Below are 27,063 nucleotides of genomic sequence, written 5' to 3' on the forward strand. Positions count from 1 at the left end.
GTCTGGCTTTTCACTGAGTTGCTGTTTAAATGCTGCTGGGAGCACAAGTTGTTTTTTCCTACCCGACTCTCTCCTCCTTATGCTGTCAGTCGACACACTGAGGTGATGTCTCTGTAGGTGAGCCAACATATTGGAGGTGTTGCCGCTAGCATGAGCAACACATGTTGCACGGTGCTTGAAGATAGTCGCAGTTTTATCCACCACTTTCTTATCGCCGTCGTCACAAGCAGCACTGAATCCAAAATGCTCCCACACAGCAGACCATGCATCCTCTAACTCTGGCGCCCCATTTGTCTTTGCCGCTTGGCATTTCCACAACTGACCTGCTGCACTCTCCAGTCCACTCCTCCGCCTCCATCCCAAATGAAAAAAAAAATCTTCACTGGGTTACTGGCTCATGTTGCACATGACTGAACAGGACAGAGTATTTTCATGAACTGTTCCATCCCTACTTTTTAGCACCCAGTGCTATTCAAGTTGTCTTGAAATGAGCCTATATGGCCTGGAATTGACCTATTTTCAGCAAAATATGCTATGAATTCATAGCACATTGTGTCACTAAGATAAATGTATGAAAATTAGACTAGCTAGCTAAAGACTCATCAGCCATGTCTGCATATGTGCAGAACAAAGGACACAAAACAAGATAAATGCCATAGCTGGTCATGGTGAAGAAGAGCATGAAGGACCGATGGCAGGATAACAAAGGTGACGGTGCTTCTAGTTGCCTGAATCACACAAAAAATGAAAAACTCTTTGTGAAATCTGCTGGTGAAAACTGTTAGAGAAGTCATCTTTACAGGGTTGACAGTAGTAGAATCATTATTAGAATGACTTTAATAAGTAATTAATGTACAAACATATGATAATGATTTAGTGTAATAAGTGAACATCAGGACTCACACAGATCTTGTGGTTTGGTTCCTCTGTAAGGACAATACAACTTGAAAAAAGCCTGTTTTTCTTCCCTCAAGGTGTGGCTCCACCTGGACCACCGGGCCCTCAGGGGCCGCCTGGTTCAACTGGACCCAGAGGAGATCCAGGAGACCCGGGGCCCATTGTCATTGGACCCCAGGGACAGACTGGAGTCCCTGGAGGTCTTGGAATTGAAGGAGAACCAGGAGAACCAGGAATACCAGGTGATGTTCTGCCTCCAAACAGTTGTGTCTGTATTTGAATCAAATGTCCAAAGACAAAGGAGCTGAACATCGAACAGATACAAACATACATACACATATTTATATTAACATGGTGAAGAAATAGTATCAGTGAACATACATGATAATACATGACAGTGTCCATAGTACTTCCATAGTAGACTCTCACAGCTCTTTTACTCTCTCTTAAGTTTCAATAAAGATTCAATTGAGAAGATGTCACTTTGGTTCACCATGTGGTTAGCCTAGCACAAAGGCTGGAAGCAGGGCGAAACTGCTAGCTTAGCTACATCTCAAGAAATGACAATACACCTTTCAAAAACTTAAAGTCTTCTTTTTTCCATCTGTCAGAGTTCCTGGAGGGCGACGTTGGTCCTCCAGGAACTCAAGGTACAAAAGGGCTCATGGGACTTCCTGGTACAAGAGGGGAGGAAGGAGAGACAGGTGAGTGGGTGAGAGTTATTTAGTCACATGACATGATAATATATCATAAATGCTCATTCAGAGCAGAGAGTCATGTTTCTGTAGTGTGACATAGACCTGAGGTTCACTCCATGTTAAAACAACAGATTTCCAATGGATGTTTGGAATGAGATTTTAATAAAAGAAACAAAATAATTTTTCCTCTGATTTTTACACATTCTGTTCAACCAAATGTGCAGACAATCTTGCAATTTAATTTAGGAATTGATTAATTGATGTTTGTCAGGTGATAAGGGGGAGGTGTGCTCGGTCTGTCAAGTTGTTTTCGGCCCTGCCGGACCTGCAGGTAAACCAGGAGAACCAGGTGAAGGCGGACCACTAGGTAAGAATTGCACAAGACTCAGATTTTTTACTGTGATTATATGAGCTATTGATCAAATGATTGACAGAGTGACAGCTAGATGTGAGCTTTCTGAAATAAAGGTTGATTATTTAACAAGTACCTAGGTTTTGTATTTTTAGTCATTATTTAATTTCCTAAAGGCTGTCTCAAAGAGAGGACACAATATAAAGATAACCAAGAAATGAATTCACTGTGTTGAAATAACACTTCAGCTGTAAATTGATAAATTCATGTTGATATAGTTGAAATAATTAAACCCATTCACAGTGACAGCAGGGTCAGATCCAGATTCAGTGTGAAGATGACAAGCCGGTAAAACTTACTGTCATGATTTCATTCTGTTTCAAGGTTCAGCTGGTACTCCAGGACCCAAAGGTTACAAAGGAGTCAAGGGTGTTGTAGGACCACCTGGTCCCCAGGTGAGCCAAAGTCTCATTAAGCACTCTCGGTTCCTCATAAAAACGGTTATGCTGATGATACCAAGTTCTATCTGTTATTATTGGGATACTGCATTACTGTGCCTTTGTCCCTCTGTCTCTCTTGTTATTGTCCTGTCGTCAGGGGCCCTTTGGTATCCCTGGCCTCACGGGGGCCCCAGGATCTATTGGTGACCCTGGGATCATGCGGCGGGTGGGGCAGAAGGGTGAGGACGGGGACAAGGGAGGAGCGGGACCACCAGGTTTTGAGGGTCCAGACGGACGTCCAGGAGTTACAGGACCGAAAGGTGTTCTGGGACAGAAAGGAAACCCTGTGAGTATCATATACAACATCTGTCTGACCGTCTGAGGGCGGTCGACCAAATGTGGACAGAACTGCTCTGTTGGCTTTATGAAATATAGGAATACATTTTTTTTTTAGTACATTGCCTGAATGAAACAACCCTAAGGTAAGGTGTGTTTCCAAGGCAACAAATCAGCCACCCCATGTCTGTACAGAGACAAGAGAGGATAATTTCCGTCTGTACGCCTTAAGGACCCTGAGGCGTGCAGGTAAGATTGTTGTCGACCCCTCCTATCCTGGACACAAACTTTTTGAGTCTCTGCCCACTGGCAGCAGGCTGCTGTCCATCAGGACCAAAATCTCTCACCATAAAAACAGTTTCTTCCCATCTGCAACTGGCCTCATTAAAGGTATAGTTGGTAATGTTGGAGAGTGAGCAAGATTTGAAAGTGGCACCTCGTCTAAGCTCCACCCCCTTCTCCCCCTCCAGTCAGTGCTCCGTCCAAAGCCCCGCCCCCAAAAACTTGAACGTGCGTCAGACAGTCCGTCAGCAGGGCAGAGGAGAGCCGTTAGCATTGGGCTAATACAAGCTACAAAAGTAGCTAAGTTAGCTAACGTTACATATTTCATGAAAATAACAAATCCCCCCGAAGCAAAACAACTAATTACCTGTCCAACAGAAAGACAGCAACCTCTGCATCACTTCTGGAAGTGCTACTTTAGCTGCATTTCCTCTGCCACTGTTCTCTCCTGCTAACTGTGCTAACTCTTCTTCTTCTGCTGTTTTATGGCCACCTTCTGACCTGGAGTGTGTATCGCCTGCTAACTCCATATGCAGTGTGCTGAATATATCCGGCAGGGAGGAGGGGGGGACAGAGGGGGGTGCAGGCAGGACGAGGCATGAAGGCATCTGATTGGTTCTTTCAACTCGGACCGAGAGGCAGGGATTGGTCAGAGTTTTTACAGGCCTGCAGCTGCCACAGAGGTCTGATTTATTTTGTTCCTTTTTCTGAACACATTATGTATGGACTACTCTCAGGGTGGAAAGACCATTTCACCCAGTATAACAAAAAGTGTTTCTGAACAGGATTACCAACTATACCTTTAACAAGGCCCAGGACCCCACTGAAACTGACCCCCTTCCTCCGCCTTCACTGACATTAATGTAAAGTTTTAATCACCTGACACTTTTATTTTGCACATTACAATATCCATCTGTACTGTGACCTTGCACAATCCATGTCAAACATTTTGCACGTCTGCATAAATCTGTACAGTCTTACATCTTTTTAAACTTACTGTCACACTAACATACATATGTTTTACTGTTTTTTCTGTGTCTATATTTTTGTCCATTTGTGTGTTATTGTAGCGTGTTATTGTCTAGTCAATATCTATCAATTATTTGTAGGATTGTTTTGTTTTTTTGCATCGACAGACCACAGCAAATTCTTTGTTTGTGAAAACTTACTTAGTAATAAAAACGATTCTGATTCTGATTCTGGTCTGTAAGATTTTTGATATGCAGATGATGATCTGTTGTTTGTCTCTGGTGCTGCTCAGGGGCCTCTTGGGCGGAAAGGTGACAGGGGCCCAATCGGGGATACTGGTCCCAGAGGACTATTAGGACAGATGGGACCTCCAGGACCTCCTGGAATCGGGGCTCCAGGACCTCCAGGACCTCAAGGCAATATAGGAGTCCTGGGACAGCAAGGAGATCCTGGAAAACCAGGTGAGAGTGCCTGTTTTGTGAAATATTAGATAATTTGAACTAGAGAAGTGTCTCTTTGATGGAACTTATCAAATCTGTCTGTTTGTTCATTCAGGGGAGAAAGGTGCTCCAGGTGAAATCAAAACCTCTCCAGGAGATCCAGGACAGAAAGGAGAGAAAGGTTTATCAGGAAACCCCGGTCCTGAAGGTGAGATGGATCCATTTACTGTAGATTTATGTGTCGTCCTTTTGTTTGACTTTTACACATAATTACCAAGACAAAGAAACATACAAACAGTCACACATAAAGCATCTCTCAGTGTGTGTTTACCTGTGGACTCACACTCCATCTCTGTTGGTCTCAGGTGTTACAGGGCCTCCAGGTGAACCAGGATCTGTTGGTCTAAAGGGAGAAATAGGAGATCAAGGATTTTCAGTTCAAGGCCCTCCAGGCTTCCCAGGGGTCAAAGGTCAGGATCAGGATTGGTGTGGACTAAAATGGTGGGTTCAATGAACTGAGGGTGATAAATAACAGTACACTGTTGTCTGGTTCAGGACTCAAAGGTGTTCCAGGAGCTCCAGGTTTACCAAGTTTTGGTATCAAAGGACGGGCGGGGCCATCAGGGCCCCCAGGGATGCCGGGCTCCAAGGTAACGCTGACTCAGACAGGAAGTTGTGAACAACATGACACCACTTCCTGTTTTGCTCTTGCTGTGTTCTTCATCCTGTACTGGTTTCCTGCTTTCATGCTGGTCTCTGTGGTCACAGGGGGACAGGGGGATAGGTTTTCCGGGTCAGCAGGGTCAGTCAGGCCCCCAGGGAGAAGATGGTTCCGTGGGGCCCCAAGGAGACCCCGGACCCCTAGGACTTGATGGAGCTCCAGGACCACAAGGACAAGACGGACCATCAGGACCCAAAGGTAGCTTATTTACGATCTGATAAAAAAGTACTGGTAGGCCAGGACCCATAATTAAAACATGTTTAAAATGAATCCACTGGTGCTCATGGCTGCAATGGACTCCCAAATATGAGACTGCTGTCTTATGTTCAGTCAAATGTCTTCAGTCCATGTTATAGAAGATGGAGAGTCTTGTGGCAAAAGACAAGGAAACAGACATTATAATCATGAAACTGAACTGAAGGCTGTCTTCGAATCTTTTGTTGGTTTGCTCTGGTCTGAATCAGTGGATGAGTCGGTTAACTCGTTTTTTTTATCTTGGTCCAGTTATTTTTCACATGCATTATTCAAAGCCAGTTTAGATCATTCTCATCAGTTAGTAAGAAGGTTCTGAAGACACTCCTATTTGCAGAAATATCAAAAAGATAGTTCAGGTCAGACCTCCATTCAATCTCCAGCTAGCTGCTAGCGTCAACATCCCCTGCAGGACTTTTTAGCTCCAATCCAATCTAATCTAGTATGCCTACAAATGCAATTCATTGACTTACATTTTGGACATAAAATGGCCCATTATATCACAATTAGACAGGTACTGTGGGAATTAAACATTTTTTAGATTCAGAAATCAATATATGGAGAGAGACCGGAAGTGACCTGCAGACGCAATGGTCGGAGGGCACTAGAGCTCCTACTAACTATCCCTCAATTTTGATATTTAGTCAGGTTACACATTTGATAAACTTATTTACTGAATCGGTAAAGTTGTAGAAGATGTCGGGGGGTAAGAAACCAGCAGTTTGCCAGCCAAAACCCCTTCAGCGAAACGCAAACAGACAGAGGGCGTCGGCGTGGATGCTTACATTGCTAGTAGCGTTAGTGCGGCTATCGAGCTAGCGCTAGCCAGACAACAAGATAGCCTGGAAGCAGCGGTGTCACGGGCTGTTCAGGGAGCTATCAACGAAATGAGAAACTCCGTAGAAAGCTCAGAGAGGAAAGTGGATGCTCATATGGAAACGGTCAAGGGACTGGTTGCGGACTGGGAACAACGCACCTTCACCTCAGCGCGTGAGGCCACACAGTTCCTGAGGAAGGAGGCCGGTGAGGGACCGCCATCGCGCCGCCGGCTGTTCACCATCAGCTCAGGGGATGCGTCGCGATCGGAGGAGGACGACATGGAACAGTCCGACATTTCGGATCTGCGCGGATGATATCGGGGTCGATCAGCTGGTGCTTTTGAGCACGGATATCCACTATGATTCCCAGAGGAGGAAAAACTTGATTCGTTTTGTTATCTTAGGCTGGTGAGGATCACGGTATAACCGATAACAGTCATAACCGATATCTCGGTTATGACTGTTATCAGGGTTAGACCTTTTATTGTCACACCTGTAGCAATAGGTACCAATTTGGATAATGGTTAAGCTATCTATATTGAGCTATAATGTCCAGGGTCTGAATGCAAAATTTAAGAGAGTGAAATGCTTAGACTTACTCCGTCGCAAGAATGTGGATGTAGCATTTATTCAAGAAACACCTGAGGGCGGAGGATGTATCACGCTTTCAAAATAAGCAATATAAAGTCGTAGCTTCAGATTGTGGGAGCTCTAACTCTAGGGGGACGGTCATCTTGACTAAGAGGAGCTTGGCCTTGGAGGCGGAAAAAATAATGAAGGGACATTAGGTCGCATAGCATATTTATGTACATCCATATATGGAAAGAAAGTAGCCTTTGTATCCGTATACGCACCAGCAGTTTTTGACCCTCTCTTTTTTCCTGAACTTACCAAGGAGCTGCTGTCCTTATTAGATTATGAGCTGATTGTGGGAGGGGATATGAACGCAGTGTGCGACCTCAATTTAGATAGATCCACCCTGTCAGTTTCCCACACCCAGCGGTCAGCATCAGCTGCTCTTAACGCCATGATAGAGAATATTAACCGAGTTGATGTGTGGCACATTCAGAACCAGGGCATTAGAGACTATACATGCTTTTCCGCGTATTATAAATCACATTCCAGAACCGACTACTTTCTGCTCTCTTCTAGTCTGAAAACAGGCGTAGATTTGATACAAGTGCTGCCGGCGACACTATCTGACCATAACCCGCTTTTGATGACGATAGATCTTAGTCACAGATTCAGTAAAACACCTAGATGGCGCTTTAATACGACGCTTCTGCAGGATGAGGTATTTGTAGCACAATTTAGGAATAGGATTACGGAATTCGTAGCCAATAATATAGGCACAGTAGATGATGCCTCGTATATATGGATGGCCACCAAGGGTTGTATTAGGGACTTTACATCCTCTTATGCATCTCACCTCAAAAAAGAGAGGAGCAGCAGGATCTGCGAGTTAGAAAGAAAGTGTCATACTTGAGAAGCGGTTAAAGGGTAAATACGCTAAATCAGTGGAAATAGAACTGAGGGGAGTCAGGGTGGAACTTAATGATCTGTTGAGGAGGCGAGCGGAATTCATCATGCACATGAGTCAGGCAGAGCTATTATTTTAACGGAAACAAACCAAGCCGGTTAATCGCGCTGAAGCTTATGCAAAGTGAATCCAGAGCATCAATCAATACCATCAAAACGGCTAATAATAAATTCACATCTGACCCAAAAGAGATAAATGTCGCATTCATCTCTTTTTACAAGGAGTTGTATAAATCAACGCTTAATTTTGAACCAGAGAAATGCCCATGTTAGGGGAGCAGGAAGCAACATATCTGGGTCGTCCCATATCCTTAAAGGAGCTGGAGGCTGCTCTTAGGATGACAAATAAAGGGAAATCGCCAGGCCCAGACGGCATACCGCCAGAGCTCTTCTGGGATTTCTGGGATATTTTGGGGCCACTTTTGTTGGGGTCTATCCGATCAGCGGTTGAAAAAGGCTCTTTCCCTGCTCACACTAATGCCGCCCTGATTTCGTTCAGGATGTTGCCCGGCTATAAGATCAACTGGACGAAGTCAGCTCTGATGCCCCTGAATGAACCTGCAAAAGCGGTAGTTTTGCCTTATGATATTCCCATTAAAACAGAGATCATGTACTTGGGCATCCAGATTCAACCTTCACTGCATAATATAGTAAAAACGAATTATGAAAACATCTTTAAAGAGGTGGAACGTGACATAGCTGTATGGACTAAATTACCTGCCTCACTGCAAACAAGAAATGCCTCCGTCAAAATGAACGTGTTGCCTCACCTCAACTTTGTTAGCATGATGATTTCGCTCCCTCCTCCGGCGGGATATTGGAAGAGGGTTGATTTCCTGCGACGAAAATATATCTGGAATAGTGGGCATACCAAAATTAAACTTTCCACCTTGCAGCGATCAAAGCGTGAGGGTGGGCTGGCCTTCCCAAATTTTATGAGGTACCATCAGGGCTTTCAGCTACGCCCGCTTCAGACATGGCTTGACCGCTCCTCTCAGGTAGCCTGGAGAGATATAGAAGATGCGCTAGTGCTTCGATACAAACTCGAAGGGGTCTTTTTTTCTGGACTAACTATCAACCAATGCATGTTACACTTTGGGCCTGTTATTACAAATTCGATATGAAATTTCAAGGTGGTGGGGGGGAATTGGAAATGGCATATGAATACTCCACTTTGGGGGAACAAGAATTTTATCTCAGGGAATAAGCCGTTTGAATCAGCATCATGGTCCTCAAAGGGAGTGTACAATCTCCGAGATGTATTTGACCCAAGGGGTATGCTTAGCTTCCAGACATTGTGTTCTCTTTTTAATCTGCCAACGACATCTCACTTTCTATACCTCCGACTTCGGTCGGCTCTTCGCGTCTATGGTGTGCAGTCGAACTCTAAGCTGCAGATACATCCTGTCGTAGACTGGCTATCCACAACGAACACTAGAGGACTCGTATCAGTTGTGTATTCACGACTTCAAACACACACACAGAAACTACCCCTGGCCAAGGCATGGTCTCGAGACTTGGCCGTTGTGGAGGAGGACATAAACTGGGAAAATGTCTGGGAGAACACATTCCACGCGTCCAAGAACCCCAACCACCAGTTGATTCACTATAAGTTGTGTCAGAAGGCCTGTCTGACACCACTTTTGAGATTTCATATGAAGCTGTCAACCGGCCCGAACTGTGACTTGTGCTCCCTGAACACACCGGGAACATTTAAGCATATGGTATGGGACTGCCCAGAGGTTTATGGCGCAGGAAGTTTTGGAGGAAGTCAACAGTGACTTTATCTATTATGATTGATAAGCCTGTACCTCTGGAGCCAACTCTCCTTTTGCTCAATGACGATTCACATTTGGGGCTGAATGAGAAACAACGCAAGGTCTGGTTGGCTGGCTTGACAGCTGCCAAAAAACTGATAGTACAACGCTGGCTACCCCCTCACAAACTGTACGCTAGGAAATGGTTGGAATAGGATGTGGTCATGTTAGAACTGTCTACAGTACGGGTGAACAAAGCCAAAAGTTCTACACTGGATTCATGGAAGAGAGCCGCTTCGGCTATAACGGGCCTGCTCAGTTCAGAATAAAGGCACTCAGTAGGATTGTAAGACACTAGACCGAGAGGGGAGGTGTGAGGGAGGGGGGACGCTGCCAGGGGGAGGGAGGGAGGGAGGGATATGTTAAAAATGTTTGCACTGTTTGACCTTGTCTTGTGAAACCATAATTTCAATAAAACAATTGTTCATAAAAAAGAAATCAATATATGGATTAGAATATTTCAGGTAGTCAGGTGAAGGGGGATTCTCTTTGCCTAAGGTGTTGTCAGGAAGTGAGATTAGCTTACAGTCGCTGTCTTGCAAAACATCAAAGGGTCATTGCTCCGCGGAAGGCATAATTAACACCTGTCTTGGGATCTGCATCTGTTGTCCTGTTGTTGCCTGACAACCTGACAAATCAAGACAATCTGAAAGTCTTGAGAGAACATTCTGCTTGGGTCTTCTCTCCATGCTGCATGTATTCAAGAGATCTAAATCATTGCAAGAATGAGAATTTCCCTTACAGGACTTATACCTTGTATCTTCTCTTTCAAAAGAGCAGATACTGCAGGTAAGAATGTGGTATTTTGAGACTTGCCTAGCTAAGGACTCGACTGACTTGACTTGTCCAAAAATAGCATGGGTCTTTCTTGAGACTTAACTTGAAAATGACTAAATGAAACTTGGACCAAATTAATTGGGAATGACTTGAGTTCTGCATGCTCTCAGGTCGCAATGGTCTGGATGGTGTACCCGGTCCTGTTGGTGCTGTTGGACCATGTATACCTGGAACTCCTGGACCTGAAGGAGAGCGGGGACAGATGGGAGTCATCGGATTCACAGGTAACTTCTCTACAAGCTGGTGAGAGTCAGCAGACAGATCCAACAGAAGAGGATTCCCAAAAAGTCAGAACTATCCTTTAACATGATCAATCTCTTCCTTAATTTCTTAAGCAGAGTTTGTAAGATTTAAACCCCAGAAAAGAGAACTGACTGTCAGGCTAAAAGGGATCTTGTCTCACAGGGGCCCGGGGACAAAAGGGTGCGCGTGGTGACCCTGGGCTACTGGGTGTGGGAGCCCTGGGGACTCAGGGGCCATATGGAGCCCCAGGGTTTGACGGATCTCAAGGGCCAGTTGGAGAAGTTGGACTCAAGGGTGTGAGAGGGTCCAATGGGGAGCCAGGAAGCCCAGGTAAGGAGGTCTACACTCTACGTATTTTTATGATTAATATTTCTGTTTAGATACTAATGTTCTGAGAGACTCTTTAACCCCACTTTGGTCCAAAGTGAAGTATCAAACGTAGAGTAACTTCGACATATATTGGTGTTTTAGGCATCAGAGGGGACGAAGGTCCTCCAGGAGCCCTTGGGAGTCCAGGAAATGATGGGAAACCAGGAGAGACTGGAATACCAGGACTGAAAGGTTTCATACATCAATAAATCAATCTCTCAATCAGTCAAACAATCAACAAGTTCTGTCTGACTGTAACTGTATATGACCTGTCTGACTTTCAGGTCACATGGGTATGGACGGGGACAGGGGTTCTCAGGGGTCTCAGGGACAACAAGGGGACAGAGGACAAACCGGACCAAAAGGAGGACAGACAGCTGTGGAGATATATGGAGATCCTGGAGACTCTGGACTCTCTGGTAATCAAGACACTTTTTGGGGCATCACTTATGATTCTGCCCTCGGTGTTCCTCAGGGTTCTATTGTTGGACCCATTTTTTTTGCCAATTTATACTATTCTACTCCGTTTCTGTCTATTACATATAAAGCTAAAGTAAGCAGTCGGTTGTCTTAGCTCAGCATACAGACTAAATACAGCTAGCCTATCTCTGTCCAAAGGAAAATACAGTTACCAGTATCTCTAAAGCTCACCTTCCCAATTGGTTAATCTGCATAAAAAATGTCATGTTGTGTTTTTTGAGGGAGTATTTTGTCAAGCTGTTCTGTAGCTGGAGTCTGTTTTGGTTGCCTGACAACTTCTTAGAGCCAAGAAATAGTCCAACACATAACCACAGTAAAGGGCCATCCACACCAAGAACAATAACCATAATATTAACTACAAATATCTTGTTTTGAAAATCATTCTAGTGGTTGGTAAAGTTACACCAAAACTATAACTACAATGACAGTGGGGAACAATATCAGGATAGACCCGAAATTAAAACACCATCAATCAGCTTGATTTTGGAAACATTTCTTTTGATTAAATAATGTTTCAGCAGTGCTTATAATATTGGTTTGTAACTGTAGCTGACCTCTTTTATGTGAGCTAATTGATGGAATTTAGGAGACACTTTTTGGATGGTCTTCTTTAATAACTCTGTCTTGGTTGTTTATATAACCTATTAAATGCCAATGACACATAAAAAAACGCCATTTTACCTGAGACATACTCATTTACGCTGTACTTTACTTACATTAGGTCATTAGTATACATTTTTGTTTATCACTGTGGATGCTTACAATGTTGATGTTGTAGTGATTGGTCTTGGTGTTGGCGGCCCTTTGAACCATAAATCTGAACCCACTGCAAAAAAATCCCCCCAAAAATCAATTTCTAAGTCCCATATAAATATGAATATTGTAACAATATCCAGTTTCATAAAATACATGACATGTGAAGGGGTACGTTGGACACTAAGTCTGCTTTAAAGGTCCAATTTGTAAGAAAGTTAATTGTCGAGTCTCATTCCCACCTCGTCAAATGCCGGCTCTTTGGGGTGGTAGCTGAGCTGATCTACAGTCCCAAAGCTTCAGTATTTGATAAATGTGGAATTAGACTCAAAGGTGAACTTTTGATCTTTAATTCATTTTTACTCCACCTTCTGTTAAATAGACTCCAGGGGCTCTATCTTACGCTCGGCGCAAAGCAGCACACAGCAAAGCGCAGCCCAAGTGTCATTGCTAGTTTCAGGCTGATGCAGTTGTCATTTTTATGCCCAGCGCCCACGTTATGTAAGTAGCAAATGTACCTGCACCCACCTGTGCGCCCCTGGGTGTGTTGGTCTTAATATGAGGTGTGGTCAGCTGGTCTAAAGTGAAAAGCACAAACTGTTTTTCTGACTTTCTCTGGTTCACAGTGTTCATACACTCTGATTTTATTATTTGAGAGGCTGCTCTGTTATTTTAAACATTTCCATTAATGCAGTAATGTCACTGAAACACATATCGTGCCACATTTCATCAACAAAACTAAAAGCTGTAGTTATAAACTCTCCAAAGGAAACAAGTCTGGAGTTTTAAATAATCAACAAAGTTTATCAGCTTTTCCTCGTGTACAAATGCGCATATGAATGTAGAGATACACATAATGTTCTGCTGCTGGAGGACTGCTGCAGGTAATGTCATTAATATTTTCCTCATTAAGGACGTATTTCTGCCTCTGATCCCACCAGTTATTGATCAGGATGATAGTTTTCATGAGCTGTCCCGCGGCGCCTGAGAATTGCACACAGACAGAGGGTCGCGCAGCAGCACTCCTCCTCCTCAGTTAAATCTCAATTGATTTTTTAAATTTAATTCAAACAGAGTTGTTGATGGGACAGATGATTGTGAAATGGCAGGGCAGAGGGTCCAGCAACCGAGGACCACCTCCTTGTCCCTCAGCGAAGACGAGTGCCACTGGTTAATATGTGCCAGGCCCTGGCTCACCTGGCTCTTAAAGGGAATGGGTAACAACACTCGGATTGGTTTAGTTTATGTTTCACCCAAAACACACCCGTGATTAATTCAGAGTCTAAATACCACCTCTTTGCGCCGTGCCCCGCACATTTTGCCCAGATTATCCACTGTTTAAATTGCAAAATGAATTTAGACACGTCCTAAATGCTATAGTGCACTGCACTTGCACTGCACTGCACCATCTAAATAGGGCTCCAGGTGTGTTGTTGTACCTGTCTCTGACCTATCTGTCTGCTTCCTGTCGCCCCCTCAGGACCCAGAGGTCTCACTGGTACTAAAGGAGAGAAGGGCCTTCCGGGGCCACAAGGGCCCGACGGCAGCAACGGTAGACCTGGAAATCCCGGGCCATCAGGTGAACACAACCAACTGATAATAGTGTTTGTTTACTTATGAGGATATTTTTTAACTTCCAGCACTGTTGTATCCACTCATCCTTAGGTCCACAGAGAGACAAAGTAAAAGTAAAAGGAAATATGTTGTTTGTTGCAGTCCATTAAATAATACTGAGTGACGAGTTCTTATCTGCATGATGGTCTTTATGATTTCACATGAATATTAAATTTTAATTTGACAGGACTTCCTGGACACCCTGGCAGAGATGGAGAGAGAGGTTCTCCTGGTCCCAGTGGACTCAACGGTGACCAAGGAGAGATGGGAAAACCAGGTAACACAACATAAACTCCATCACTACAAACATTTAAACAGAGGATTTTAGTGTCATATAGATATGATCTGTATCTGCTGGGATTGATTGGGTTAATACTGATCAACCTGCTTGAGAATCTCACATTTAAAAGCTGTTAATTGAATATAGTTAACATTATTAAAACACAAAACTTAAATGTCTGGAACAACACACAGGATTAAAGAACTCTGTGGATCAGAACGTGAACGTTAAAAGGGCAAACTCGACTCTCTAGAACAGGGGTATTCAACTTAAATTCAAATAGGTCCAGTTAGAGAAAATTTCCTCAAGCAAAGGTCCGAAACATCATAATGTCTAACTTGCATTATGGTTTAGTCTGATATATATTGAAGTAGCCTAGTAGTTGTATCAACGTCTGCATGTAATCAAAAACTGACTGTCAAATCAAATAAAGAAAGAACATTTCAAAACATTTCGACAATATTTTTTGTCACTTAACATTTAATTATACAGATATATAATCAGACCTGGAAACTCCTCAGAGTGAAAAAGGTGACAAGTTCCGAAACCAAACCAGGGTAGGGGGGTCCGGGGGCAACAACATTTTAGTGATTTTAATATGTAAATTACGCTTTTTGACACTAGAATTTCTGTGTGCAAGTAGATACATGGCTCTTGCTAGGCACATAGTATATCCATCCATCCCAATTACAATCTCAGACATATCCCAGATTCCCAGTTAAAGAGAGAGCAAATCTCTCATAAAAAAGATGGCGTTGAAAGAATAAGAACACCTCACTTTCTTTCTTATCTTATATCTTTTTATTTTTTAAGTCTCTGTACAAGAATTTCGCATTGCACGTGACTGAGCAACTATTTTGATAACCAAATACAGAAAAATGCCAAAACGTATTTGTTGTAGCTTCTCAAATCGGATGATTTTAAGCTTTTTTGTGTCATACGTGATAGTAAACTGAATATATTTGGATTTTGGACTGTTGATCAGACAAAATATGACATTTGAAGACATCACCATGTGCTCTAAGAAATTATAAGCAACTATTATAACTATTTGCTGACATTACGTTGTGTTTATTACTTGTTTCTGCTTGTTTCACATCAGGTTTAATGTTTTGTGCCACTGTGCTCAGAGATATCAGCTGAGCTAAGATTTAAAAAAGGACTGTTTCATTTGATTTTACATTTCCTGAGACTTTCAGCACCGCAGTCAATTGTTTTTTATGAGTGCCACGGTCTCTGAGCATATGAGACAGACTGGTTTTGTGCTTCCACTGGGAAGAATGAACATGAATGAGTCCGTCCATTCTGGGTTGAAAGCTCTGTTTTCGCTGTCCACTTTTCTCTTCTTAGAGAGCGCCATGTGTGGTTATTTTTCTCTGTTGTCTGTTGCTCACTCGTCTCTCTGTCTTCTCTCCCTGTATCGCTCACTTGTCTTTCTGTCTGTCCGTATTCAGGGTCGCAATGTTTATCGCCTGGAATACACAGATTTGATTGGCTGAGTAGCATCACGTGGGGTGGCTAAAATCGCATGTAATTGGTCAGTGGATTTCCTGATCCACTAAACCAAAAGCTGCGCCGGTCAAAATAGAAGCGCCCCGTCAAAATTTAAAATAATTAAATAATTTATTAACTACAGGTCCAGGTCCGTATAGGACGGCGTCAGGGTTAGTGACCTATGCTCTAGAATGATCTCTGTTTTGTGGCTTTTTTCCTCTAGGTTGTAAGGGACATAAAGGTTACCCAGGACCTTGTGGGCCACCTGGTTCCAAGGGAAATCCAGGACCGGGAGGGCCTAAAGGTCCTAAAGGGGAACCAAGTCCACCTGGACCAGGATCCAAAGGATCTCCAGGAGAGAAGGTGTCATAAACATACTACAAATTAATTTGACTCCTTATCGGTTATCCTTGTATGCAGATGATGTTCTATTATATATTGCCTTTGCACTCTAGTCTTCTTTTTTATACAGCCATGATTCTTTTGTTTTTGTCTCCTCTACCTTTGTTTTTGTTGGTTGCTGTTTAATCTGTTATGTTTAGTTTGACACATTTGACTTGCTTTTGTAATTATGACCTGGATATCTTCTTTTATAACTCCTAAAAGACAAGTTTCATTTGTATCAACAATAAGGTGTCTTATCTTCCTCTGTCCTCCTCTCAGGGGAATTCAGGATGTCCTGGATCCCCAGGTACAAAGGGGATACCAGGGGATGTTGGAGACTTTGGTCCCCCGGGAGAGTGTGGTCCCTGTGGCCTTAAAGGACATCCTGGACCCCCAGGATGCAGAGGTCAGATTCTTTAGAGTTTATCCTTCATGTATTTGCAGTTTATTTAGTTTATACTTCATAAAACTGTCAAGCAGAAGGAACACCCTCCACAAAATATGTGAAAGCCTCTGTTACCTGTCTGTCTGTCTGTCTGTATCAGGTCCTCCTGGGAGTTCTGGTGAAAAGGGTTGTGATGGTCCTCCAGGGAAAAATGGCCCACCCGGACCCACAGGCCTGACAGGTGCATTAAACAGTGTATTATTAATGTCATCAGGTAGCCTAACATGACTTAAAAACTGTCCCCTCAGTGGGTTAAGTATCTTGTCATTTTCAGGTAACAAGGGGGCTCCTGGAGATCCTGGTCCAGCTGGTCCGAGAGGGAACCAGGGACAGGACGGGATACCTGGACCTCCTGGAGAGAAGGGAGCCATGGGAGGTAGGACAACCTGGTTTGGCAGTGATCAGCCACCATGTGGTGATGATTGTCTCTCTCTCTTCTGATTGCTCGGTTCTCTTTGCACAGCTCCTGGAATTGGACCCCGGGGCCCAGAGGGGAAGAAAGGGTCATCTGGTGAGTCCCCAGGTGTGATTATGGGTTTAGTTTTCACTCGGAATGAAAGGAGAAGAAATAATCACCCACACTCCACCCCCTATTGTCTCCTCAGGGTGTGTTGGGGAGAAGGGTCCTCCTGGTCCCTGTGGGCCTCCTGGTCCCCATGGTCTGGGAGGAGAACAAGGGTGTCCTGGTCCTCCTGGACCTCCTGGTCCTCCTGGTTGTCCTGGTAAAGAGGGAGTCTGCACTGAAGGGGGCAAAGGAGAAAGTGGATACCCTGGAGGACGAGGACCTAAAGGTGACGAGACACATGGAGTTTATAGGTGACCATGAGGTCCATTTAGTAGCTGTTCTGTAGCTTTTGATCTTGATGTTCAAATTTCCATTCCTCTGGGCACTTGAGGAGTTCTCATTCATGAAGGCTTATGGGAAAAAACTTCCACTGTTGCCTTTTAGTTCTAGCCTGTGTCAAACCAACATAAATCAGATAATCATAAATCAGGATCATCTGCATACAAAGACATATGTAGCTCTAAACAAGGGTCACAGAACATGGCTGCTAGATCAAAGTCTTTCTCTCTGTAGGTCCTCCAGGCTGTAAGGGTCCTCCTGGTCCTCCGGGTCCTGGTTTTAAAGGAGACAAGGGATACAAAGGAACAACAGGTGAAACAGGACCACCTGGTTGCATTGGTGAGCCTGGCCCAAGAGGCGCACCGGTCAGTACATCCCATAGTTATTAAATGTACCAAAGAAACTCAACTGACTCTATATACACTAAGTGTGTCAGAGCCCATATCTTAGACTAGTAGACCGGAAGTATCAAATTCAATTTTAAGATGAAGTGCTTGAATGTGAGAAATAATTATATTCACACACCTGTGAGTATGTTTAATACATCTGTTGTTGTTGTTGACAGGGTGAAGGCAGACTCTCAGGCCTACGTGGACACAAAGGCTCCATGGGAGAAACTGGTGTCACAGGACCAGTTGGTAAGAACTCAGTGAATAAATGTCCTAGTACAAGTAAATAATACTAATTTCAGTGATAAAATAAATGTGGTAGAGCAAAAAAGTACAATATTTGCCTCCAAGTGCCTCATAATTGTACGTAAGTACAGTACTTGAGTAAATGCACTTTACAGTTACATTCCATCACTGGTTTCAGGTATGAAGGGGGAGGATGGACTATCAGGTACGGAAGGCTTACGAGGACCTCCAGGACCACCTGGGAGGAGAGGTAACACAGTGACATTACACAGTGGAGAGCAAGCTGCCAAATCACAGCAGCCACACATCAGAATACGGCCTGTAGTGGGCAATAATGCAGTACTACTGAGTACTAATACTACAGTTGCTGTACTGCTGGTAGAAGTACTGAATGTACTCCTGACTCCTGCTCCCTGCAGGTCTGAGTGGGAAGGACGTACCCTGGGAGGTGATTCTGTTGCCAGGTGACAAAGGCTATGCTGGAGAACTTGGACCCCCTGGACAAAAAGGACCCCCAGGGGCCAGAGGGATAACTGGAAAACAAGGTGAGACTAGAATAAAATTGTAGTTTTTAATCATGAGACTTTAGGTGTGAGCAGCATAAATTCTCTGTTTTAAACTCTGTTTCGTAACTGCAGGTTTGAAGGGCAGCAAAGGAAAGGACGGTGACAAAGGAAAATCTGGTTATAGTGGACTGAAAGGAGATAAGGGAGATGTTGGATCGCAAGGAGCAAAAGGTCAGAAATCTGATCTGCTGTCAGCTTTTAAACAAAAACACACAACTAACTAACTGAGCATGTGACTGGTGTAGCTTATCAAGATGATGATTAAACAACATGATTAGTGCACGGGTGTGACTTGGACTGGTCAAAATAAAAGGTCAGTGTAAGGCCTAGTCCACACAAACACAGGTATTTTTGTAAACATAGTTTCAAAAACAAATATCTCCATCCAGACAAGTGTTTTAATGCAGTTTCAGAAATAATCTCTGTCCATTCAACACACATACTGGATACGTCATGTCCATTGATAGGAATGCATGTGCCGTTGTAAACAAGGGGCAGATTGTTTACTCTGGTCAGTTGCTTAGCTTCAGAAAATACTCTGAACGTGGCAGAGAAATGTGACTGCACTTCACAGAATCTTCTTGGATAACCTGTCAGCAAAACATTGTTAAACATTAATTTGTGTTTTTCGAAATGTGCAGTGTTATCACACAGCGCAAGTTTTGAGCAAGTGGTATGTGGAATAACTGCAGGAATATCCACCAGAGCTGTTCCCGTGAACTGAGTGTTCATTTCACTTCCATTTCCTGTCTCTAATGTGTTTTTTGCTGAGTGTAGTTTATTCAAAGTTTAGTCGAAAATGGACTCTTTCATTGAAGGAGTAATACTGAAAGTATCTAACCTAATAGTTTTGTCAAGATGTCGATTTGCTTGCTCTTTGAAAGGCTGCAAAACAGTCACCAGCCGTCCTTCCCCTGTTTTTGGTGCCTGAGAAGCACCTGATTGAGCTGTTAACTGCTGGAAAACCCCTTTGTCATCGGCATATGGGATTAGTTTGCCTCATAGATCTTCCTAACGTGGTTAATGTTATGAAACAGTCAATTTAACCCAAACCATGTTCTTTTCCAAAACTGAACCAAGTATTTGTGTTGCTTGGATTCTGAAATAATAATAACAATTTAGAAAAAAAAACAAATGAAGTCCTCCAAGTCTGAAAATAAGAAGTCAACACAGAGTTTTGGTTGGGACATGAACGCAGTGAGACCGTAGAAAGCCATCTTCTTCCACTTTTCCATTTAGAACTGACACTGTGTTGACAGGTGTCATTGGTAGACGAGGTCCAGTCGGTGCTAAAGGTGCTCAGGGTAAAAATGGTGACTGCGCAAACGCACCGGAGCAGGATGGCTTCCTGTTCACCCGACACAGCCAGGAAGCCTCTACCCCAAATTGCCCTCCAGGATCCAATAAGCTGTACCACGGATACTCTCTGCTGTTCATCAACGGGAACAACCGAGCGCACGGACAAGACCTGGGTAACATGACACTGCTGACTGAGGACATTTAATTAAAATCAGAAATGAAAGTCCAGAGAATTCAATTAAAAAAAACACACAGAAAGACATCGAATAATCAAATGCATCAAATCAGTCTGTCCTTCTCTCTGTCTCTCTCTCTTCAGGTACCTTAGGTAGTTGTCTGCCTCGTTTTACCACCATGCCCTTCCTGTTCTGCAGCACCGACAACACCTGCCGCTACGCCTCCCGCAACGATTACTCCTATTGGCTGTCCACCAACGAGGAACTGCCCAGCAGCATACCACTTATCTCCGAGGACACACTGGAGAAATACATCAGCCGGTAACACACACACACACACACACACACACACACACCCACACACAGACACACACACGCACACAAATGAACTTATCAGTGTATTGTGGACTGTATGTATATCCTGGATTCCACCGAGCAGTCTTCAGTTCAGTTCAGTTTGCCTGCAGCCTTTTCTCAAGTAAAGCTCGTCTCCCTGTTGTAGAAAACAACCGCCCGTGTTTGTTGTGTTTAGAGGTTGTGTGGTCGAGGACGAGAGAGCAAGCAGCAGAAAAGAGAAATGTTTTCCAACTGCTGGAAAAGTGAAAGTGGTTAGTGATGGCCGGTAACAAGCCCGCCTACATTTGAGAGTACCGTCCGCAGTGGAAACAAAAAGCAGATCTGGCATTTAGGTACAGTAACCAGGGTTACGCATAGTTTCAAAGGGTACTATGCCGAAAGTACTGCAGTGGAAATGCAGCTTCTGTTTCCTGTATTAAATGTGTGCTTCCTGTGTGCCAGGTGTACTGTGTGTGAGGCGAGAGCCAACGTGATCGCCGTCCACAGTCAGACCGATCGCATCCCAGAATGTCCTCCACGCTGGGACCCGCTCTGGGCCGGATACTCCTTCGTAATGGTGAGATAGTTTTGGGTTTACGTCAAAAAACAGGATGCAACGAGTGCTGCCCGGGTCTGGAAAATTGTGTCCCTCTGGTGCTCTTCAGTTTAGGGATCTTGTTCGTTCAGATTCGTTGAAAGTCTGAAGCACTCAAGACTTAATGAGTTTAAAAGCATGTATTTACTAATCCTCAGACCTTTTCAACAATATTGGATTTAATCTTAATATTTGACACATTAGTGTGTTTTTGGTCAGCTCTCCAACAAACTGCTGTCACGTTCTGCTCTGCTCCTCAGGTTCTGGTTTCCTTTGTTTTTATTCTTTGTTTCCTGTTTTATCATGATATTTTCACCTCCCCTCACTCCCTGATTGGTTACACCTGTCCCTCGTCACCTCCCCTCTCTGCTGTATTTAATGTGTGTTCCCCTCACTTTTAGCCAGTTTGTCTTCCTACTTTCTGTCCAACGCTCTAGCCAGGACCTCGTGTTGTCCCAGTGTTTTCCAACTTTATTTTAGGCCCTGTACCCACGTACACAGGTATTTCTTAAAACAAAGCTTTTTCTATGCATTTTGGCTTCTGCACACATGTAAACAGCTTTTCAGGTCACTGAAAATGTAGCTTTTGGAAAACTCCTGCCAGGCTGAAGATATTCAGAAACGCTTTTTTCAGTGTTTATGTGTAAACAGGAAAAGTGGGGTTTTTGGCTTGCACTGTCTTTTCTGGTCTTGACCTCGCTTCACCATCTTGTAAGGCATCTGTTGATTGCTTTATTGCAATAAATAAATTGAACAGCTTCAGCTTTGCCTCTTAATTCTGCATCTGGGTCGTTCCTTCTGTTTTCCTGCTGCTCTGTAAGCACAACCTGACTCTCTCATGTCAAAATATGAAAAATAAAAACCACTACAGGTGTTCAAATGCAAACACTGCCAGATCTATTTTTTTAGTGTGTTTGACCAAAATATGGCGATTTAAGTCTGGATCACTTCTAGTCAGAACCAGACTTTTCAGCGATAAATGACCGAGGTGGTAGTGTGTGAGTCTTTGCTTTGACCTTTGACTGTTCCTGTTGATGCTGTTGGTCTTCACAGGAAACAGGAGTGGGGGCGGAGGGCTCCGGTCAGCCTCTGGCCTCTCCTGGTTCCTGTCTGGAAAACTTCAGGAAGATTCCCTTCATCGAGTGTCACGGCAGAGGAACCTGCAACTACTACACCGACTCCTACAGCTATTGGCTGGCTGCGCTCAACCCCTCAGACATGTTCAGGTACTACACACCTTTATCACTGGGTTTAGTTACACTGAAGCTCCGTCACTCTTAAATTTGTTCGGATTCGTATCAGTTTATTTATTGATATGTGACGAAGTTTAAGGTTGTTTTATCTCTAAAATCTGAATCTGAATTAACGTTTAAATATTCAAAGTGAAATGAAATCCACAGAGCTCCTTTAACTTTTTGTCTGAAAAAGTTCTGAAAGCACCAACAAATAATCACATGTATCAATATTAAAGGAACAGTTCACCCAGAAATGAAAACAATCTAGTCATCATCTCCTCCCTCCATGCTGATGAAAGTCAGGTGAAGTCTCATAGTCCACAAAACATTTCTGGAGCTTCACAGTAAAACAGAGTTGCAGCATTCTGCCAAACAACTGAAGCAGCTGGAGACTTGATTTAAAACGGATAAACAACCAAAGAAACTCATCTGATGTAATCCAAGTCTCTCCAGAAGCCCCGAGATCCCAAAGTGATCTGAGGAGACGTTATTTACACCCTCGACGTGCGGTCAAGCTCACAAACGCTTTTAGCTTAGCAGCTACAGTTTTCATCTTAAAAAATGGTGTACACAACACGTTCCTGTTCCTTTAAGCATATTTCTGCCGTCTCTCTCTCTCTCCTGTAACACTGTCTCTGTCGTTGTCTCTCGCCCTGCAGTATACCGAAGCCTCACACTGAACCAGGACTTTTTCCAGGAAGTCTAATCAGTCGCTGTCGAGTGTGTATGAAGCAGCCGTGAACACTCCTGCTGTAGATGCCGCTGCTGCTGACACTTCTGATACTCGACTACTGATGACGGTGCTACTCCTCCTCCTGTGTGTCAGCCGCTTCATGCTAACGAGCTGTGATGTGTGGCAGTATTGACCAATCAGAGGGCAGATGAGTTCCTGTAAATCGACTGGATTTACAGAAACTTTATCTCTGAGCTGATTACAAACTGATTCCAACTTTATAATTAATATATAAGCAAATATGAAATCCTCATTTCTGATTGGCTGACACCTCAAACAATGTCATCACTGATCAATATGATAAGTTAACCTGCTTTGTCTTATCAGGACTCCTCAGAGTGTGATGCTGTTGTTACTCCTTGTACTAATAGTTACTTCAGTTACAATTACAAGTACTTTAGCTGTTACTACTGCTGATACCACCTCATCCTAAAAGTATCAACGCCTCAGCTGCTACATGAACATTCCTGCATGAGATCATTAAAGTAACAAAAGTACTCAAGTATCCAAAGTAACAGTACACGTTTCTGAAGATTTGTTCCTTTCAGAGTAAAACTACTGACGTGTGACTATAATGGTACGTGTCCACAGGGGGCATCATTTCACACGAGGTCACGCAATGATCCTGATTGGACGATCGCCACTCGTGGGCGTGTGCTCTGTGATTTAAAACAACCAACATGGCGGCTCGTCTGAAAACTTTCTTATATCACAAAAACAGCTCAGCAAAATGTGTTTCTGAAGACGTACAAATAAGCAGTGATGGAATGTAACTAAGTACATTTACTCAAGTACCTAACTGAGGTAAAATTTTGAGGTACTTGTACTTTACTTGAGTATTTCCATTTTCTGCTACTTTATACTTCCACTCAGCTACATGTTGGAGACAAATCTTGTACTTTTTACTACTACCACTACATTTATTTGATTACTTCAGTTACAAGTTGGAGCAATGTTTTTTGTATTTTATCATCAATAAGATAAAAACACTGATTGTGATAATCAGTGGACCCAAAGTGTACAGTTTATAAATACCTGTAATTATATGGATCAGTTACTTTTACTTGTACTTTTGATACTTAAGTACATTTAATATCAGATACTTTGAGACTTTTACTCAATTATACAAGTATGACTGTTGTGTACTGTAAATGTGGTACTTAAGTATCTTCATGAGGTACTTTACTTGAGTATTTCCATTTTATGCAACTTTCTGCTTCACTTCATCTCAGTGGGAAATATTGTACTTTTTACTCTACTACATTTCTCTGACAGCTTTAGTTACTCGTTACTTTTCAGATTACTTTCCTTTCCAGTGAAAACCTCGTATCTCTGGATGTGCTGATGTTGAATCTTGAATCTGACTATTGTAAAAAGTACACAACAGTCATACTTGTACTGAGTAAAAGTCTAAAAGTATCTGATATTAAATGTACTTAAGTATCAAAAGTACCAGTAAAAGTTACTGATACATATATTTAAATACCGTACACTATGGGACGACTGATTAATGAACTGATATCGTTTTTTTAAAATGTTTTTTAATCAGATGGCTGATAAAATAAATTAGTTTAAAAATGTTCTACTTTGTCTCTGATGCAGCATGTAATCTGTAAAGTAACTAGTAACTAAAGTTATTAAAGAAATGTAGTTGGAGTAAAAAGACATTTGCCTCCAAACTGTAGTGGAGTGGAAGTATAAAGTAGCAGAAAATGAATCACTCAAGTACAAGTACCTCAACAGTGTACTGTACTTAAGTAAAAGTACTTAGTTACATTCCATCAGTTGTACGACTCACTGTTGATGTTTTGATATTTGAAGTACTGTTACTGTAGTACTACTGCTAACTCTGCTGTCACCAGTACTAACATGACTAACACTACTGTGACTGGAGCTGCAGCAGCTGCAGCACCACAGAAGAAGAAGCAGCTGCAGCTCCTCTCACAGCCACCAGGTGGAGCTCCAAGAAAACTTGAAGTGAACAAGAAAAACCCAGAAGATGAGCACATTTAAATGTTCTGCACGGCAACAGAGTGTGGAGCTCTCTGATTGGACGATTCTCTGACTGTCTGATATCTGCAGCAGCACTGAACATCTTTTTTATTGAATAATCAGTAAATAACGAGACGTGTTGACGCTCTGAACACATCCTCTGAATCCTTGTGGAAGCTTCCTGTTCTCAGTTGTACATACTTTATCCTGTTACACCAGCTGATATATTGTAATAACATTATTTTTGTTTTGTGAATATGAATCTTGTTGAATTTAATAAAACATTTTGTTTTACAGAAGTCAGTTTCTGCAGTTTCCTGTTCAAATAAAAATAAAGTTTAAATCTACAAGTCTGTCTTTAAACGACTTCATTTGGACACTGAAACACGATTTACTGGTCCTGTTCCTCTTGTTGAATGGTGGAAAGTAACTAAGTACTTTTACTCAATACAATTTTACTTTCCATTTTCTGCTACTTTATACTTCCATCTCACTACATTTAGGAGGCAATTTTTGTACTTTTTACTCCACTACATTTATTTGAAAACTTTAGTTACATTAGAAATTGTTTTAGCAGAAAATAGAAATATTCAAGTAAAGCATAAGTACCTCATAGTTGTATTTGGGTACAGTCGCCTCCTTGAGTAAAAGTACTTAGTTACAGATGACCTTAAAGCACTTCATGTTAATGTTGCTCAGTTTCAGCCATTTAAAATAAAACGTTCTTGTTTGACAGAAACACTCAGAGAATAAAGACCTTCATGAGGTCACTGTGTGTGTTTGACTTCAGGCGATTGTACTCTAATACTCTGCAGTAATAATAAAGAGTAATCCAGCTGGTAAGTAATCCCGCCTGAGACTTATGTCCTCTGCATCCAATCCACCACGTAATGTTTCATTTAGTTTCCAGTCAGAGTTTAATTCAATCAAACTATCTGTGACTCAGAGTGGAAACAAAACCTGTACGCATCACAGGGAGGAAGTGTGATGTCATCACTTTCCCATCATGCACCCCCCGCATGTGTGTGTGTGTGTTCATGCCTGAGGCTCTTTAGCAGCGCTGCTCACTGTTAATGTGTCACCGCGACAACCGGACGCTGCTAATGTGTTGTTTGAAGAGAGGTGAAGCCCCGCCCCTTCCTGTGGACCACCGGGGGTCATTATTTCAGAATAAATATGTGTGACAGTGAACGAGAAGAGACGGATAATGTTTTCATCCTGTTACTAATGTTCAAATTGTTCATTTAAAATATAATTTTACAAGTTAATGCAGCAGGTAGTCGACATGTACCCTCTCAGTGTAACTCACTTTGATCTGACGTCTTTTTTCCCTCTTAAATGTTTCATGATGTTTATTTAAATAAATAACAGCAAGTTTCAAACCGGACAGTTTATTATCATTTACAAGCAAATATAAAAATATAAATAAAATCTTCCCCTCATGAGGGTTCACATGTTGACGTCCACCTGCCTTCACCTGTGTGTTCATGTCTGTGTCTCTGCTCTGCATGGTTTAATTAGTGCCTAATAATTTGGGACAATATTGTCTTAATGAGTCCATATTTAACATTAATATTCATTTCATTACTCTGTAATTGTATTATGAGCCTCAGTGCTGCATGTTTAAACAGTAGCTGATGGTTCTGCTGCTGAAAACTGGTGTATGAGTGAATATTTGTTCAAGGAAACTCATTTACAGCAGAGTTGTGAACTGTCCCTTTAAATAAACAGAGACAGAGATTCTCGACAGGCTCACCTTCATTTTTCGCATTTCTCTCTTGAAACTCAGTCTTGCAAAGTGGCCTGAATGTGATGTTTGATCAGCATCTTCAATTACAAATCTGCCATATTTGCACTGAGGTTTACGTACAGACGTCAGGTTATGGACAGACGGAGGGTTTACGTACAGACGGAGAGTTTACGTACAGACGGAGAGTTTACTTACAGTCGGAGGGTTTACTTACAGACGGAGGGTTTACGTACAGACGGAAAGTTTACTTACAGACGGAGGGTTTACTTACAGACGGAGGGTTTACGTACAGACGGAAAGTTTACTTACAGACGGAAAGTTTACTTACAGACGGAGGGTTTATGTACAGACGGAGGGTTTACGTACAGACGGAGGGTTTACTTACAGACGGAGGGTTTACTTACAGTCGGAGGGTTTACGTACAGACGGAGGGTTTACTTAC

General features: G+C 42.8%; 1 protein-coding gene across 1 annotated transcript in view; it reads left to right on the forward strand.

The window, feature by feature from the left end:
* col4a3 (collagen, type IV, alpha 3) overlaps positions 1–23,619 on the forward strand; it is a 39,948-nt gene extending 16,329 nt beyond the window's left edge. The window contains exons 22-53 of the mRNA XM_084350363.1: positions 975–1,139; positions 1,509–1,601; positions 1,867–1,962; positions 2,332–2,402; positions 2,545–2,733; positions 4,267–4,435; positions 4,530–4,622; positions 4,780–4,884; positions 4,970–5,064; positions 5,183–5,333; positions 10,509–10,622; positions 10,804–10,971; positions 11,113–11,202; positions 11,295–11,429; positions 13,724–13,822; positions 14,045–14,134; positions 15,855–15,994; positions 16,295–16,421; positions 16,561–16,641; positions 16,735–16,836; positions 16,924–16,971; positions 17,066–17,251; positions 17,539–17,669; positions 17,870–17,942; positions 18,118–18,189; positions 18,359–18,484; positions 18,578–18,676; positions 19,765–19,977; positions 20,124–20,301; positions 20,779–20,893; positions 21,965–22,137; positions 22,806–23,619. Coding sequence (XP_084206489.1) covers positions 975–1,139; positions 1,509–1,601; positions 1,867–1,962; positions 2,332–2,402; positions 2,545–2,733; positions 4,267–4,435; positions 4,530–4,622; positions 4,780–4,884; positions 4,970–5,064; positions 5,183–5,333; positions 10,509–10,622; positions 10,804–10,971; positions 11,113–11,202; positions 11,295–11,429; positions 13,724–13,822; positions 14,045–14,134; positions 15,855–15,994; positions 16,295–16,421; positions 16,561–16,641; positions 16,735–16,836; positions 16,924–16,971; positions 17,066–17,251; positions 17,539–17,669; positions 17,870–17,942; positions 18,118–18,189; positions 18,359–18,484; positions 18,578–18,676; positions 19,765–19,977; positions 20,124–20,301; positions 20,779–20,893; positions 21,965–22,137; positions 22,806–22,887 — 3,869 coding nt within the window. The 3' untranslated portion in view covers positions 22,888–23,619. The remainder of the gene's footprint in view (positions 1–974; positions 1,140–1,508; positions 1,602–1,866; positions 1,963–2,331; positions 2,403–2,544; positions 2,734–4,266; positions 4,436–4,529; positions 4,623–4,779; positions 4,885–4,969; positions 5,065–5,182; positions 5,334–10,508; positions 10,623–10,803; positions 10,972–11,112; positions 11,203–11,294; positions 11,430–13,723; positions 13,823–14,044; positions 14,135–15,854; positions 15,995–16,294; positions 16,422–16,560; positions 16,642–16,734; positions 16,837–16,923; positions 16,972–17,065; positions 17,252–17,538; positions 17,670–17,869; positions 17,943–18,117; positions 18,190–18,358; positions 18,485–18,577; positions 18,677–19,764; positions 19,978–20,123; positions 20,302–20,778; positions 20,894–21,964; positions 22,138–22,805) is intronic.
* Positions 23,620–27,063: the final 3,444 nt, after the last annotated feature.

The sequence above is a fragment of the Pagrus pagrus genome, assembly GCF_965226575.1.
Source record: "Pagrus pagrus genome assembly, chromosome: 4".
NCBI lineage: Eukaryota > Metazoa > Chordata > Actinopteri > Spariformes > Sparidae > Pagrus > Pagrus pagrus.